This window comes from Dendrobates tinctorius, unplaced genomic scaffold (assembly GCF_039654945.1).
Source record: "Dendrobates tinctorius isolate UK_male_01 unplaced genomic scaffold, ASM3965494v1 ptg000095l, whole genome shotgun sequence".
NCBI classification, from domain to species: domain Eukaryota; kingdom Metazoa; phylum Chordata; class Amphibia; order Anura; family Dendrobatidae; genus Dendrobates; species Dendrobates tinctorius.
Window position 1 is genome coordinate 22,310,159 of NW_027361763.1, and position 16,462 is coordinate 22,326,620.

A 16,462-nucleotide genomic window follows, 5' to 3' on the forward strand; every position below is an offset into this window, starting at 1 on the left:
TCTTACTTCCAAGGCCTGGGGTAGGGACAGCTGAATGCTGTGGTGGGACAAGGAATTAAAATTGTCTGATGATGATAAGACAGAATGTGCAGGGATTTGTGCAGGGCAGAAGGCATCGGCACCAGTGTTTTCTACAGCACCTAGCACAGGGGATGAGGCAATGATGTCACCTGATGGCACCAATCGTGGATTCCGGCATTCAGCCCACCAAGTCGGGTGCTTAGATTACATGCTCTTAGCGGTCAGGACCCTGCTAATCTTGGCATGGCACGGGCTGCAAATGGCCATGTGTTTGACTCAGAACTCTCTTAAAAAAGTCCAAGACTGGGGAACACCTATCTCTTTGACGGAGAAATTCAGGACTATCGGTGCTCTGTGGAACAGTTGCCCGCCTTCTCCATCTGGTCACCTCACTGCCTCTTCCTGTCTATTTCTGTGCTGCCGATCTCTTCCCCCAACTTTACCAGCCCCACTATGCAGGCTAGCTTCCCATATTGGGTCAGTTACTTCGACATCCACCACCTCGTCTTCCACCATCGCACCCTGGTCCTGCTAACTTTGTGACGTAACAACAAGAATGGCGGCAACTGTGTATCATCATCATCTTCCTTCTTAGCCAAAATTTGCTTCTTCACTCCTGTTATCAACTTTCGGATGTGGCTGCTTTAAAATTGTCCTCCTGTCCCTCATGGAGCATGGAAGTTGATAAACCACAATCAAAAAAATGCTGCAAAACGTTCCTCAGAGTGTAGTAGTGTGGGATCACTAGTATCCTGGGACTCAACATGGTGGGAGGAAGGAGGATCAGGGTGAGGATTACATGATCCAGACATTGAGTTGGTAAGACAGGACCTTGTGGAAGACTGGCTAGTGCTGTCAAGCCATCTGTACACATTATATGCTATCAAACCAACCACCTGTTCACACTGTTCTGGTTTCAGAATTGGTGTACCGTGCATCCATACAAAGTGGAACATGAACCTATATGTAATGGATTGACATATTTCTTGTGCTCCTCAGCATCTGTGTGCACCATCATCAGCACTTCCACTTACGCATCCCTTACCGCTCACCTTGAGCAGTTTGTAATTGCTAGGTCTCTTGAAACTAAATTTAATTTTAATAAAAGAAAAAAATTGTTCAAATGCAGCAGTCAGACCCCTGTGGTTATTATTGCCAGATTGTTTTAAGCACTGCCCAGCGATCGGCACTCATAGCATGTGATCATTTCTGCTACATAGAGCAGGGCTGTAACTCTTCTCTCTGTAGCACAAGCGATGAGATGATCACAGCTTCTAGTCTCTCATGGAGACTATTGAAGTGGGTGTAAAGTAAAGGGGGTTTTACACATAGCGATATCGCTAGCAATATCGCTATAACGTCACCGATTTTGTGACACAGCAGCGATATTACTAGTGATATCACTATGTCTGATACTTACCTCCGACCGGCTCCCCCGCTGTTCATCGCTGATCGCGCGAGATCGGCCGGCTCCATTTCTCATCAGGCGCATCCTGCTGGGTTTCCTGTGGCGCCGATGAGCGACGTGTGGAGGCAGACGGGAGGACATCAGGATCGCCACGTCTGAAAGGTAAGTATCATCCGCTGCATCGCTGCTGCATCCCTGTGAGATCTGCCTGTGTGGCAGCTCACTAGCGAACATTTAGCGATGCACCAGCGATCCTGACCGGGTCATATCGTGGTCGGGATCGCTGGTGCATCGCTAAATGTAAAGGGGCCTTTAGAAAAAATAAAGTATCAAAAAAATAAAAAAACATAAAAGTTTAAATCTCCCTCATTAGGCCCATTCAAAATAAAACAACAAAAAATAGACATATTTGGTATCGCCCAGTTCAGAATCGCCCAATCTATCAATATGTAAAAATAACTAATCCGATTGATAAATAGTGTAGCAAGAAAAAAATAAAAACACCAGAATTGTGATGTTTTGGAGGCTGGAACTTTGCATTCAAATGCAATAACGGGCGATCAAAACATCGTATCTACACTAAAACGGTATCAATAAAAATATCAGCTCAGAGCACAAAAAATAAACCTTCACCCAGCCCCTAATCCTGAAAAATGGGGACAATGACTCAATTTTGTATTTTTTTTTCTAACAAATTTTTGGAGTTTTTTTTTACCATTTAACCCCTTAGTGATGGGGCCATTTTTTAAAATTCTGACCAATGTCACTTTTTATAGTAATAACTCTGGAATGCCTCAAAAAATCCCAATGATTTTGAGATTATTTTTTCGTGACACATTATAACTTATGATAATAGTACATTTAGATTGATATGTTTTGTGTTTACTTATAAAAAATATCAGAAACTTCACAAAAATGTAAAAAATTAGCAATTTTCAAACTATGAATGATTATCCCTTTAATCCAGATAGTTATGCCACAAAAAAAATTAACAGCTAACATTTCCCACATGTCGGCTTTACATCAGCAGCAATATTAAAAAGCTAATTTATTTTTATTAGCCTTTTAGGAGGTTTAAAAATGTAGCAGTAATTTTTTATTTTTTCAAGGAAATTTACAAAATTTATTTTTTGAGGAACCTATCCAGGTTTGAAGTGACTTTGGGGGTCCTATATATTGGAAAACCCCAAACGTGATACAATTTTAAAAACAGCACCCCCCTCACATATTGAAAACTGCTGTCAGGTAGTTTATTAACCCTTCAGGTGATTTTCAGGAACAAATGCAAAGTGGTATAGCAGGAATGAAAAAGTGTTTACCACCTAAATGTCGGTAACTTCTTAACTGACCGCTGTAGCTGGGAGACTCTAAGGCCACTATTTGGCCATGAACTGCTATGGCAAATATCAGGACCACACAATCATGATATCGGTGTGTCAATTAGATTAAAGTGGAAGCCCCCACAATCTATTAACCATTTAATTGGTGTAGTCACTTTTGACAGCAGCAATTAGGTGGCTAGACAGATATGGATGGTGTCATGAAGCAAGTTGTCCGATATAGTGTACAGCCGACAGCTGTTGGATTGTCACCTGTATGGGGATGATATTCTCTTATATCTCAGGTTAGTGAAAAGACGTACTGGCGGTCATTAAGGGGACTAAAAAGTGTATACATCTTTGGTATCTCTGAACTCGTAATGACCTGGATAATCATATTGGCAGGTCAGATTTAGCATTTGATGAACATTGTAGAGAAAACAAACAGTTGTGGAATTGCACTTCGCAATTGGAATTTTTTTCCAGTGATCCAGTACATGATATGGTAAAACCAATAGTGTTTTTCAAAAGTACAAGCCCTCACATGGCCATATTGATGGAAAAATAAAAATGTATGGCTTTGGGAAGAAGAGGAGCAAAACATAGAAATGCAAAAGTGAAAAATGACCTGGGAGTGAAGGGGTTAAATTTCTGCTTTCCTGGGATTTCCCTACGGGAGGTGGACTTCTCAGTGTCTTATCAGTGACTGACTGCTGTTATTTATACAAAGAAAACTGATGGGACTGTCCACTGAACCAAAAACTCCCCAAAGAGCAGCTGTTTAAATGATTAAATTACTGGTTATACTGAATCTACTCCTCTCCCTCTGCTCTACAATATGGTGCCTACAAAAATGAACGGCATTTTCCTGCTCACAGTTTCCCTTTAAAATGAATTTGTAAGCAAAATGCATTCTGGAAAATCTTGAAAACTGTTCTTGAAGAGTTTTTTTGATCAAAGTAACATAGTATCATAGTTAGTAAGGCCGAAAAAAGACATTAGTCCATCCAGTTCAACCTATATTCCATCAGAATAAATCCCCAGATCTACGTCCTTCTAAAGAACCTAATGACTGTAAGATACAATATTGTTCCGCTCCAGGAAGACATCCAGGCCTCTCTTGAACCCTTCGACTGAGTTCGCCATCACCACCTCCTCAGGCAGGGAATTCCAGATTCTCACTGCCCTAAAAGTAAAGAATCCTCTTCTATGTTGGTGGAAAAATCTTCTCTCCTCCAGACGCAGAGAATTCCCCCTTGTGACCGTCACCTTCCTTGGTATAAACAGATCCTCGGAGAGATATTTGTATTGTCCCCTTATATACTTATACATGGTTATTAGATCGCCCCTCAGTCATTTTTTTTCTAGACTAAATAATCTTAATTGTGCTAATCTCTCTGGGTATTGTAGTCCCCCATCCTCTTTATTAATTTTGTTGCCCTCCTTTGTACTTGCTCTAGTTCCATCATATCCTTCCTGAGCACCGATGCCCAAAACTGTACACAGTACTCCAACATTTCAAAATCCTCTCCAAAACTGCTTCAAAAATACTTGGAAAATTCTTCCTTTTTATTTCTACTTGAACTGCACTTTTATGTTCATATAAGGAGGGTTTTTTTCACATTTTATGTTCTTGGATTTGGAGAGGTACCATCAGTATATTGATACTATACATTCAATTTGCATCAAATACATTCAATGTAGAGATCAGCGAATCAGCAAAATTCAAGGTTGACAGTTTCCATATTTTTTCCCTTAGAAATTCAATTATTTGTATTATTTTTTAAAGCGTTTTTTGATTTTTACTGTATTTTCTAGTCTCCTTAGGGGATCTGGACCTGCGATCATCTGATCACTTATGCTATATATACTAATGCATCGGCCCTTATGGGTTTCTATTGACTCCAGCTAAACGCAGGCTGTCATGGAGAACCATTATGAAAAGCATGGAGGTCTTCATCAGACTCCCTGGGTGTAGTAGCAACCTATCAGTGCCCAACAAGCACACAAAAGCTCCAATAAGCACTTGGAATGATACACCCCTCTGATGGCTCGCATCCAATGCCGCTGTCAGAGATTGACATTTACCAGGATAACAGCCATGGGTGGAGCTTTGATCCACCTGCCACTGTTAGATGGAGATGATAGCTGATTATATTAACCATTTTCTGCTGGGTAAGATGTGAGCGCACCTCAAAGTCTGCAACCAGATATATGATGTAAATATGTTGGGAAGGAGTTCACAATTCTTTTGCAGAATGACTTTTGTGGTTTGAGTTTTTGTCTTGCTACATGATCCACATTCTCTTGAGATTACTCTGGACAGTTTCTATTTTCACTAATAAAATACAGAATTCATTATTCCATCAGAGATAGTTTCTGTCCTGGTCCTAATCCAGCAAAACAGGGAGAGGCCCTGGATAGGGAGAAATATCTACCAGTATTGGGGACATATATACCCAGAAGGGGTCGGATAGGGGACACATGTACCTGAAAGGGGCCCAGGATTGGGGATAATTAGTACAGGATAGGGGACATTACTACATAATGAGGGGCAACATGTATGTCCTTATATGATTTAGAACACAGGCAGAAAGAAGGAGGGATAGGTCTAAATTTTGCACTGAGGACCATCAGACTCTAGCTTTACCTCTGTATATGAGCCCAGTTTTTTCTCTATTCTTGTTTATTACTGTTTCCTTTGTTTCAGTACTTTTTAAAAAATCTTAATTTCCAAGATTCATTGGGAAAAGAAGTCCACTTTAATGACAAAGGAGTAATGAACACTTGCTATCACATTAATACTTTTAAAATAATGTTTCAAAATTGGTTTATACTAAATAATGTTGGAAGATTTAATCTATCTGTGCTTGATGAAGATCCGCTTTTCATAGATACTAATAAAATATTTTGGAAAAATGGCAAGGTCAGTATTATAATCTCTAATCATGTACGATCACTTTAATATATTTGGCTAATCATTCAATTAGTTATATGTTACCTAAACCTCTTTATTTAACCCTTCTTCCTGTAATCAAATTCTGTACTTTTGAAAATATATATTTCTTAAATGTCAAAGAGCTTAAGAGTCTTCATATTTTTACGTGGTAAATGGATGGAGAGGATGGTGTAGGAGTATCTAGAACTGGATATCAATACCATTAGGGAGAGTTTGGACCCTTTCACCTTTTGGCCTTCTCACCTCACACACCTTGGAGGTTTTATCATGCCCGTCAGCCAGCGTTCTCTCAGAACGTGTTTTCAGTGCTGCTGGTGGTGTCCTGATGGATAAGCGCAGCAGGCTGTCCCATGAAAATGTAGACCACCTAACTTTCATCAAGATGAACAAGTCTTGGATCTCCAAGAACTTTTATACCCCAATCGCAGACTGTATAGACTAGGTGATATTGCATTTTTTTGGTGTGCTGCATTAATGTCACATAACTGCACTCTGATATCTTTTGTGTGGCTTCTGTGCCAGCTGTGTCTGCTGCTGATGTTAACACAAATTTGTGGAAATGTGAACAGTCATGGTTGGTCTACATCTGCTGGGTTAGCTGTAGTGGAAGAAGTTTCGGTCAAAATTATACTATTTTTATTCTCGTGACCGCTATTCCACTTTGGTGGGGTCAGGCCCTCATTTGTTCAACTGTGAACAATCCTAGTTGGGTGTTCAGCTGCTGGATTGGGTTTGGTGGAGGAATTGTCAGTCTCTAACATACTATTTCTACTCTCATAAAATTGATGCCACTTTTGTGGTCTCCTTGGAAGAACTGTTGGTCCCTATTATACTATTTCTACTGTGGTGAAATTGATGCCACTTTGATTGTATTTGCCAATAATTTTTGAAAATGTGACCACTCCTGATTGAGTCTCCTTCATGCATGTTGCCTATAGCAGTAGGCCTCCGAGACTGTCAGGCCTTCACTTCCTTCGACTCAACTACCCATTTTACTATCGTTAAATTTTTCTGACAATGGTAGTCTAGAAAACTGATATTTGTGCCACCTGAGTGTGGCTCAGCTTGAAAGCAGGTAGACGTGTTGCATGTGGTATCAGGGCTCCCAGCAAAGGGGCCCTACACCGATCCCTCACCCACCTCGTCTTACTGTGACATTCAATTGAAAGCTGTAAATGCTGTCCCAGACCACGATACCTCATGCCTGGCTGATTGCTGCAGTTGCATGCTAAAATCTGTACTGTGAGCGAATTGAGGCTACTTTCCTGGTCTCTCCCTCATTTGATGTGATTTGGCAGCATTTGGGGCCGTTCTAAGGTGTTGTGCATGCGTTTGTTTTTGTCTCCCATTGACCTGAATGGCATTTGGTAATGTTTGGTGAATTTTCGACAAAATGATCAGCAAATTTTGCAAATTTATAGATCGCAATCCGAACTGAACATTGAAATATTCGCTCATCTTTAGTTGTGACACCGAGAACTCACAAGAATGTTTGGAAACAAGCTCACAGCATTGTACAGGCACCTCCATGTTAGAGATGGTGCTTTAAATATTAAGTGTCCTCCAGCTATAGACTGGGAACACTTTTGAGGAATGCACGCTGCCTTTTTAAGAGAGTGGTGCAGGCACCCTGGGAAGCAGCAGACCCAGAAGGAGCAGGATGGGGGCTGCAGTGGTGAGTACACTGGCTTCTCTGAAAGGGAGAGTGTCTGCAGGCAGAGAGGTGGGCGCTACAGGTTCGACACCTTGCACTAAACTTTGGTACTTGCTCTTGCAGAGCCAAAATGTAAGCAAAGAATGAAGCTGCATACATTTCTATAATAGCAGAATGTATTAAATAATATATTTAATATTTCATTAATTTTTATCTTCAACAATATGAGAATACATATATTGTATTAAAAAAATGTGATTGTTTATGTTCTAGATTCCAGTCTCTAAGTGCACTGAGGACTGTCCACCAGGGTATCGAAGGATCCTAATGAGTGGAAGCCATAAGTGCTGCTTCGAATGTCTGCAGTGTTCTGATGGGGAAATATCTAATGAGACAGGTATTAATTTTTATTTCAATCCCGGATAATTTGATTACATTACAATATTAACAATCTTTACATTTTATTCAGCAATTGTTTTCATGTTTTATGTTTATTTTAATACTCTATGTCTGAATAAGTACATTTATTCCTTTCTGAATGTTTTACATGTGCATTTGTGCTGTTGGCTGGGGAAATATAGAATGAATAAAAATACCTCTGACAAGTATCTGCATTTTAAATATCAGGAAATCAGCATAATAATTCAACAGCAGACACAAACAGATGGACATTAAGGACAAATGCAATCTGCCAAAAGAACAAACTGAGCAAAGCTCCAAAAAAGCGACTATAAGTCCAAAGTAAAGTCAATAATTTTTATTATTTTTATTAAGACAAATCCAGATACAAATGGGGGGAAGTGGTCAATAAAGTGCGAAAACCGCACACCACATGGATAAAAAGGGGTTGCTGTACAATCAGAACCTATGCAGTAACAAGACATACATAAAGTTACTAAATTGTCACAAAGTGCATATAGTGCATGGCAATGTATGGCAATTAAGAATGCACCGCCAAAAAGTATATATACATCTTATACCAGCTCCATCCATCAAGTAGACAGCTAAATACACAGGTCATTATCAGATAGCAGGTGATCATTCGCCATGGTTAAACAGGCATATGACGCCTAAGAAGCATAGTAATAAGAGATGAAGCATAAATTACCTAATGAAATGGCGGGCAGAGGTTCCAGCAGTCAGCAATCCACCCCAACGATCATTTTGGAGGGTTACTCCATCAGGGGGCGTGATAAGTGAGGGGAGCATCTGTGCTTAAATACCGGCAAGCCAGAAGTAGATGTGGGTGTACTGCTGACCAGGAAATGACGCGTACACAACTATGACAACCAGAACGCCGAGCAGCGTCGGTGTCATGCAGAGAGGAGTGTACCAGACAGAGTCATGGCAACCCCCTCTACATAGAGATGCCGAGAGCCACCCTGCAGCCTGGCTGCAGAGCGTGCATGGGTCAGAGGCAGCAGGGCAGCCACAGCAAAGCTGATCAGAAGCCGTATAACCCAGAGGAAATGTGCAGGAGGCAGTATAGGTTGTAATAGCTGCGTCTAGACAAATTACAACAGAAGCCGTATAACCCAGAAGACATGTGCAGGAGGCAGTATAGGTTGTAGTAAATGCGCCTAGCCAAATTCACATACCTATGGCATTGCAAGCGCTAAACAATACCAATCATAGCCCAGAACGCCGAGCAGCGTCAGCGTCATGCAGAGGGGAGTGTACCAGACAGAGTCATGGCAACCCCCTCTGCATAGAGATGCCGAGAGCCACCCTGCAGCCTGGCTGCAGAGCGTGCATGCGTCAGAGGCAGCAGGGCAGCCACAGCAAAGCTGATCAGAAGCCGTATAACCCAGAGGAAATGTGCAGGAGGCAGTATATATTGTAGTAAATGCACCTAGCCAAATGCACATACCTATGGCATTGCAAGCGCTAAACAATACCAATCATAGCTCCAAAGAGAATGCCACAATATAGTATACATTGCATGTACAAGTTCAAATATATATGTTAACACGTATATATCTGCATATGTGTAAAGAAACACATCATGATTAATATACTGGAAACATACACATGTCAGAGTTATTAAATAGTAATAAAAATGTATATACATCGTAACAAAGTATTATGAATACCAATACTGTATATACACGTGCACATGTCCCAATTCAAAATGTATAAGAAGACATGCAGAACAAAATTCAAGTATACATATACAGATGTGTTATGGCTAGCGGCCTGCAGCTCTGGATACATTTCATCTTACTGCCATAACACATCTGTATATGTATGCTTGAATTTTGTTCTGCATGTCTTCTTATACATTTTGAATTTTTTATGCTTTGGAACATGTGCACGTGTATATATTGGTATTCATAATACTTTGTTACGATGTATATACATTTTTGTTACTATTTAATAACTCTGACATGTGTATGTTTCCAGTATATTAATCATGGTGTGTTTCTTTACACACATGAGAAACTGGGTCTGAGCGGAAAAAGTTAATTAATTGTATGCAAAATGTAAATGCATATAAACACATGACCTTTACACAGAGAAAACCAAAAACAAAACACAAAACAAATATCCTGGAATAAAAAAGTAAAAAATTATATTTCAAAAATTGCATGAAGGTAGTAATAATAGTAATAAGGGTATTTAGTTAACATAATTTTGATCAAAATAATGTACAAGCCACCCCGCCACGTCCCGGCAACCCTTGTGGGACAGTCCTAACTCTTGTATTTAAAACCTTTCCACTTGTCTAATGATGTAAATGTGAACAAGGACAGAGGGACTGAACCTGACAGAGGGACTGATGTGGCGGGATGGCTTCTACATTATTTTGATCAAAATTATGTTAACTAAATAGTCTTATTACTATTATTACTACCTTCATGCAATTTTTGCAATATATTTTTTTACTTTTTTATTCCAGGATATTTGTTTTGTGTTTTGTTTTTGGTTTTCTCTGTGTAAAGGTCATGTGTTTATATGCATTTACATTTTGCATACACATTAATTTACTTTTTCTGCTCAGACCCAGTTTCTCATTTGTTTCATTGTGTATTCTGTGCATATAAGGGTGTGACCGCCCTGTTTCTGAGTTGGAAAATCCATCCTGCCTGGCCTATGCTATTACTGGTGGTTCAGTCCCTCTGTCCTTGTTCACATTTACGTCACTTGACAAGTGGAAAGGTTTTAAATACAAGAGTTAGGACTGTCCCACAAGGGTTGCCTTGACGTGGCGGGATGGCTTCTACATTATTTTGATCAAAATTATGTTAACTAAATACCCTTATTACTATTATTACTACCTTCATGCAATTTTTGCAATATATTTTTTTTCTTTTTTATTCCAGGATATTTGTTTTGTTTTTGTTTACACATATGCAGATATATACGTGTTAACATATATATTTGAACGTGTACATGCAATATATACTATATTGTGGCATTCTCTTTGGAGCTATGATTGGTATTGTTTAGCGCTTGCAATGCCATAGGTATGTGCATTTGGCTAGGTGCATTTACTACAATATATACTGCCTCCTGCACATTTCCTCTGGGTTATACGGCTTCTGATCAGCTTTGCTGTGGCTGCCCTGCTGCCTCTGACGCATGCACGCTCTGCAGCCAGGCTGCAGGGTGGCTCTCGGCATCTCTATGCAGAGGGGGTTGCCATGACTCTGTCTGGTACACTCCCCTCTGCATGACGCTGACGCTGCTCGGCGTTCTGGTTGTCATAGTTGTGTACGCGTCATTTCCGGGTCAGCAGTACACCCACATCTACTTCCGTCTTGCCGGTATTTAAGCACAGATGCTCCCCTCACTTATCACGCCCCCTGATGAAGGAGTAACCCTCCAAAACGATCGTTAGGGTGGATTGCTGACTGCTTGAACCTCTGCCCGCCATTTCATTAGGTAATTTATGCTTCCTCTCTTACTACTATGCTTCTTAGGTGTCATATACCTGTCTAACCATGGTGAATGATCACCTGCTATCTGATAATGACCTGTGTATTTAGCTGTCTACTCGATGGATGGAGCTCGTATAAGATGTATATATACTTTTTGGCGGTGCATTTTTAATTGCCATACATTGCCATGCACTATATGCACTTTGTGATAATTTAGTAACTTTATGTATGTCTTGTTACTGCATAGGTTCTGATTGTACAGCAACCCCTTTTTATCCATGCGGCATGCGGTTTTTGCACTTTATTGTCCACTTCCCCCCATTTGTATCTGGATTTATCTTAATAAAAATAATAAAAATTATTGACTTTACTTTGGACTTATAGTCGTTTTTTTGGAGCTTTGCTCAGTTTGTTCTCTGGGGAAATATAGAGTCTGAAAACTGCCAAAAGAGAATTGATAAGTAATGTCATCAGGGGCATAATGATCATAGCCACAGATGGTGCGACTACTACTGGTTCAGGGATGGAAGGAGGGCCCCCGATGCTGGTGAAGTTTTAAACAGAATGTGTATGCTGGGAAGTACAGTACAGTTGATATAAGCAGCAGCACAATCACTTGCTCCCTGAACCGCTGTAGCTATACAGGCCAATGGAGAGGCCTGTAGCTGAATTTGGAGTACCTATTCTGGGGGAAAATTACATCACTGCCATTCACCGCGCCACCACCTTGCACCAGCTATGGACCAGGAAGAGGACGCTGCTAGTCATGGGAGCAAGGACAAGTCGGAAGAATCATTTTTTTAAAGTGTTGAAGAAGAGCACTTGGACAATAATAATAGTAAGAATAATTTTATTTCTAAAGTGCTGACATATTCTGCAGCACTTTACATTTCTGAGGGCGACACGGAAGGTAGATGGTAACAATTGTTTTCGCTGTTCGGACCAGCCACAGTGTAAAAATCGGGTGTTCATGTAATGCTGCATGAACGAGTTATCAGCTTAAGTATGTAACAGTACAGACACAGAAGGCTATTAAATGCATAAAGCATGTGGGAACATGATATGAGGAACCTGGTTATGGTAACAAATTTGAATGGGCAACGCAAGTTTAGTTAGATTGATGTGTTGAGATGGAGGCCAGTCTGAACAAATGTGTTTTTAGGGCATGCTTAAAACTGTGGGGATTGGGGAGTAATCATATTTACCTGGTCTTGGAGACAGAAGTGGGAGGTTCTGATTAATGAGAATGTTAACCTCTGGTCATTGGCACAATGGAGGGCACAGGTAGGGTGGTAGGTTGAGAGGAAGGAGGAGATGTAGTGTGGTGCTGAGACATGGAGTGTTTTATGGGTGAGGGTACTAAGTTTGTACTGGATTCTGGAGTGGACGGGTAACCAGTGTAATGACTGGCACAAGGTAGTGGCATCGGTGTAACTATTGGTGATTAATATAATTCTGGCTGCAGCATTCAAGACATACAAGAGACATTATTAAGAAAAAGAGGACCTGGGATGGATATTATTAAAGAAAAGAGCCTTTATGGGTGACATTATTAAAGAAAGAGGCGACAATGAGGGATATTATAAGAGAATGGGGTATATTATTACATCATAGTGGCCAGAATGAGAAATGCTCATTATTAATTTACTGTAGTAAGTGGGGACATAATTACTGTACAAGGCGATTTGGAGTACATTTTCACTATATGGGTTCAATTAGCGGACAATATTATTGTAAGAAGGCCAGAATAGGGGATATTATTATTCCACAATGGGGGACACTAATAACATTCTCCATTGTGTTCCCTACATTATTAATTATAAACTCATGGAGCCACCACCTGAGACATTCTAATGATACATAAAAGATGGATGCTATTACTGTATGGGGACAGAAATGGTGCACGTCACTAAGGTATTATTGCCACTGGGAGAGGGAATACTATTCTATTTGGTTGGACATTACAACTGAATAAGGGCATAAAGAGGAATTGTGGAATTTTGGTATTACATGGTAGGAACTATAGAGGAGGACATATGCATTACGGTACTTCTGCCACGGAAGGGGCATTTGTAGAATAAGGAGGTAACAAAGGGAGACATCGCCGCTGTAATATATTTTATTTAAAATAATGTTAAAATAGGAGGAACAAAAGAGAGGAATTGTTATTCTATAAGGAAAAAGTCTGATGTTATTGCACTTTTTTCTTCATTTGGGCAGAGTAGAAGTGAGGGCATCAAGATGGATGGTGCCTTAGAAGTGATCAGTCATAGATGTATGTGTGTCACTTTCTGCAGAGACAAGTTCTAGCTTGAAAAAGTAATAGCGGTATATGCCAGATGAAGAAGAAAGCCTTAAAGAAATAACTTTTTTTGGATGCATTACCAGTAAGTCAATGGATTTCCCTGTGCTATATTTACACCATGTATAAAATCAAGTAGTTTTATTGTGGTTCATTAAAATCAAACAGGCAGCATGGGCGCTCGTAGGGTGCGACAGACTACCGGCAGTTTAGCGTGTGGATACACTCCTATAGGTGTGAGTACAGCGTGACATCAGTGAACTTCCTATGTCGAAAAACCACATTATATTTTAAGTACAAACTATACAATACGGACACACATAGACCTAAAAGCCCTGTCCATTTATATATAATGATTCGCGTGCCTTCCTTTGGAGTAATAATTTGTGATAATCTTCTCATTCTGGCATATTAAACACTTAAAATTCTACAAAATATAGACCTTTTGGATTAGCTGACTCGACCTAACTTATTATGTTTTATTCATTTTAGTGAATCTTTTCCCCTTCCTGTATAACAATTGTGTTTTCTAAATATTACAAATAAATGTTCGATCAATTTTCCTATAAAGAAAAATTTACAAGAGCAACAGGGGGAATAAGCTACATGTTGAGTTTTGCATGAGACAAAGTGTTTTACCCAATGTGTAATAAATTCAATACCAATGGGGTTTTGAAAAATGTGGACGCTACAAAAAATTCAATGGATACATTTAAATTTCCCTTTAGTTATTGTTCTTTCAAGCCAAGAATCCTACGTGTTTCTCAAATGATTTTGGAATAATTTATCTTTTATGTTGCTGTTTAATATTGTTTTTGTACAGCTAGATCTTATAAGTTATCATTTTCTAGTAATTATTTCTTTTCCAGTAATAGATCTTAAATTTTCATCCATTTGACTAATTTAAAATAAAAAAAAGTTTATTTCTTTTGCTTGCAGACAAGCGATCATGCATCAGGTGTCCAAGAGACCAGTGGCCAAATGACAACAATCAATGTGCACCAAAGGAGACAGAATTCTTATCATATACTGACGACTCAATAACTCTTATAATAACGATCATTGTTATTTTTCTTTTTCTTCAAACTTCATTTATCTTGGGAATCTTCTCTTTATTTAGAGATACACCAGTCGTAAAAGCATCTAACCAAAGCTTAAGCTTCTCCTTACTTGTCTCCATTATGATAAGCTTCCTCTGTATATTTTTGTTCCTGGGTCGTCCTACAAGAGTCACCTGCATGCTTCGTCAGACTTCATTTGGGATCATCTTCTCAGTAGCCATTTCTTCTATTCTGGCTAAGACTATTATGGTCTACTCGGCCTTCAAAGCCACCAAACCTGGGAGCAAATGTCGAAAATGTATTGGAGTAAAGATCACCAACTGTTTAGTGTATGTTTGTTCATTTACCCAAGTTGTACTTTGCATTATCTGGTTATCTACTGCACCGCCATTTCCAGAAAACAACTTTGACTTGTATGTGGACAAAATCATTCTTCAGTGTAATGAAGGCTCGATAGTAGCATTTTCCATTATCCTGGGTTACATTGGTTTTCTTGCTGCAGTGAGTTTCTTGGTTGCTTTTCTGGCAAGAAATTTGCCAGATAGTTTCAATGAAGCTAAATACATCACATTCAGCATGCTGGTTGTCTGCAGTGTCTGGGTGGCTTTTATCCCGGCATATTTAAGTGTCACTGGAAAAAGTTCAGTTCTTGTAGAGATATTTGCTATATTGTCTTCAAGTGTCGGCATTTTGGCCTGTATATTTTATCCTAAATGTTATATTATTATCCTGAGACCAGACTTAAATTCAAAGGACAATTTGTTAAAAAAAACTAAATATGGAAGAGAAAATCTAACCACATAAATCATGCTTAGCAACTTGATGTATTCAGATTTTTTCAATGTGTATTTTCTTTATTTTCATAATGGCCCATCATTCATTTTCCATTTTAGATCTTTGTTGCTGATCTGCGAAATGAAATCAATGGTATCAGAATTTTGGAACAGTGAAATCTTCTAAAGGACCATATATTCAAAAAAAGCTTTTAGGCAGCTAAGGAACTTATTCCAGTATTTTAGGATAATCTTTGTTTTCAAAATCTTGAAAAGAGATCTTATAACAGTTCATTAATAAGACACGACAAAGATAACTATTTGTCAAGCAAACTTTTACAATTTTCTGGTGTAAAACTGCTTGAAAAACGGCAAGTAAAGGAAATATGGGAAATAAACAGACTCACTGCTGGAATCCAACTGGTGTTTACCATGCACTGTAACCTCTTAGTTGAATGGGTAAAACTCTTAAACACACCTCCACCTAGAGATATAGCCAGCAAGGAAGTGCAGTAAAGGGTGAACATATATAGTGGGGAAAGTAAGTATTTAATACACTGACGGTTTTGCATGTTTTCACGCATTAATTCTTGAACAGGCACACTATACATAAAGACATAGGTATCTCTTCAAGTCTTGTGCCAGACTATGTAATGCAAAATAATTCACCTGGAATGGAAGAGGACAAAATTTAAAATGGAAGTGAGGGACAATTTTAAAAATACATTTCTTACCTTATGTTGCAGCTTTTTAGATTCACTTATGCTGGAGATTTTTTTCTCAATATAGGTCTGGATGTTACAATGCACGTCTGGTCCCAGTTAGGGCACAAATTTGTTTTTAGCGAAATCCATTCTCTTCTATGCCTCTTGAACTACAAATATTCATATTAGTTTATGATATATCTGGAAATCAGACTTCAAAATCTTAACATGGTGTACTAAAAATGATATCTGGTTTAATAATGCATAGATTAAGTTTAAATAGTGTCCCAAACAAAGGGAACTTCCCACGGAAAGATGTAGCAAATAGGAAATTAGGGACATGAACAGCAATGTGAAACTACTCCCCACAACAGTGTTAA

The 16,462-nt window shown here is 39.2% G+C and overlaps 1 protein-coding gene across 1 annotated transcript in view; it reads left to right on the plus strand.

The window, feature by feature from the left end:
* The window catches only part of LOC141098821 (vomeronasal type-2 receptor 26-like), a 67,345-nt gene extending 51,936 nt beyond the window's left edge, over positions 1–15,409 (plus strand). Inside the window, exons 3-4 of the mRNA XM_073586794.1 lie at positions 7,635–7,758; positions 14,484–15,409. Coding sequence (XP_073442895.1) covers positions 7,635–7,758; positions 14,484–15,409 — 1,050 coding nt within the window. The remainder of the gene's footprint in view (positions 1–7,634; positions 7,759–14,483) is intronic.
* The last annotated feature ends 1,053 nt before the right edge of the window (positions 15,410–16,462 follow it).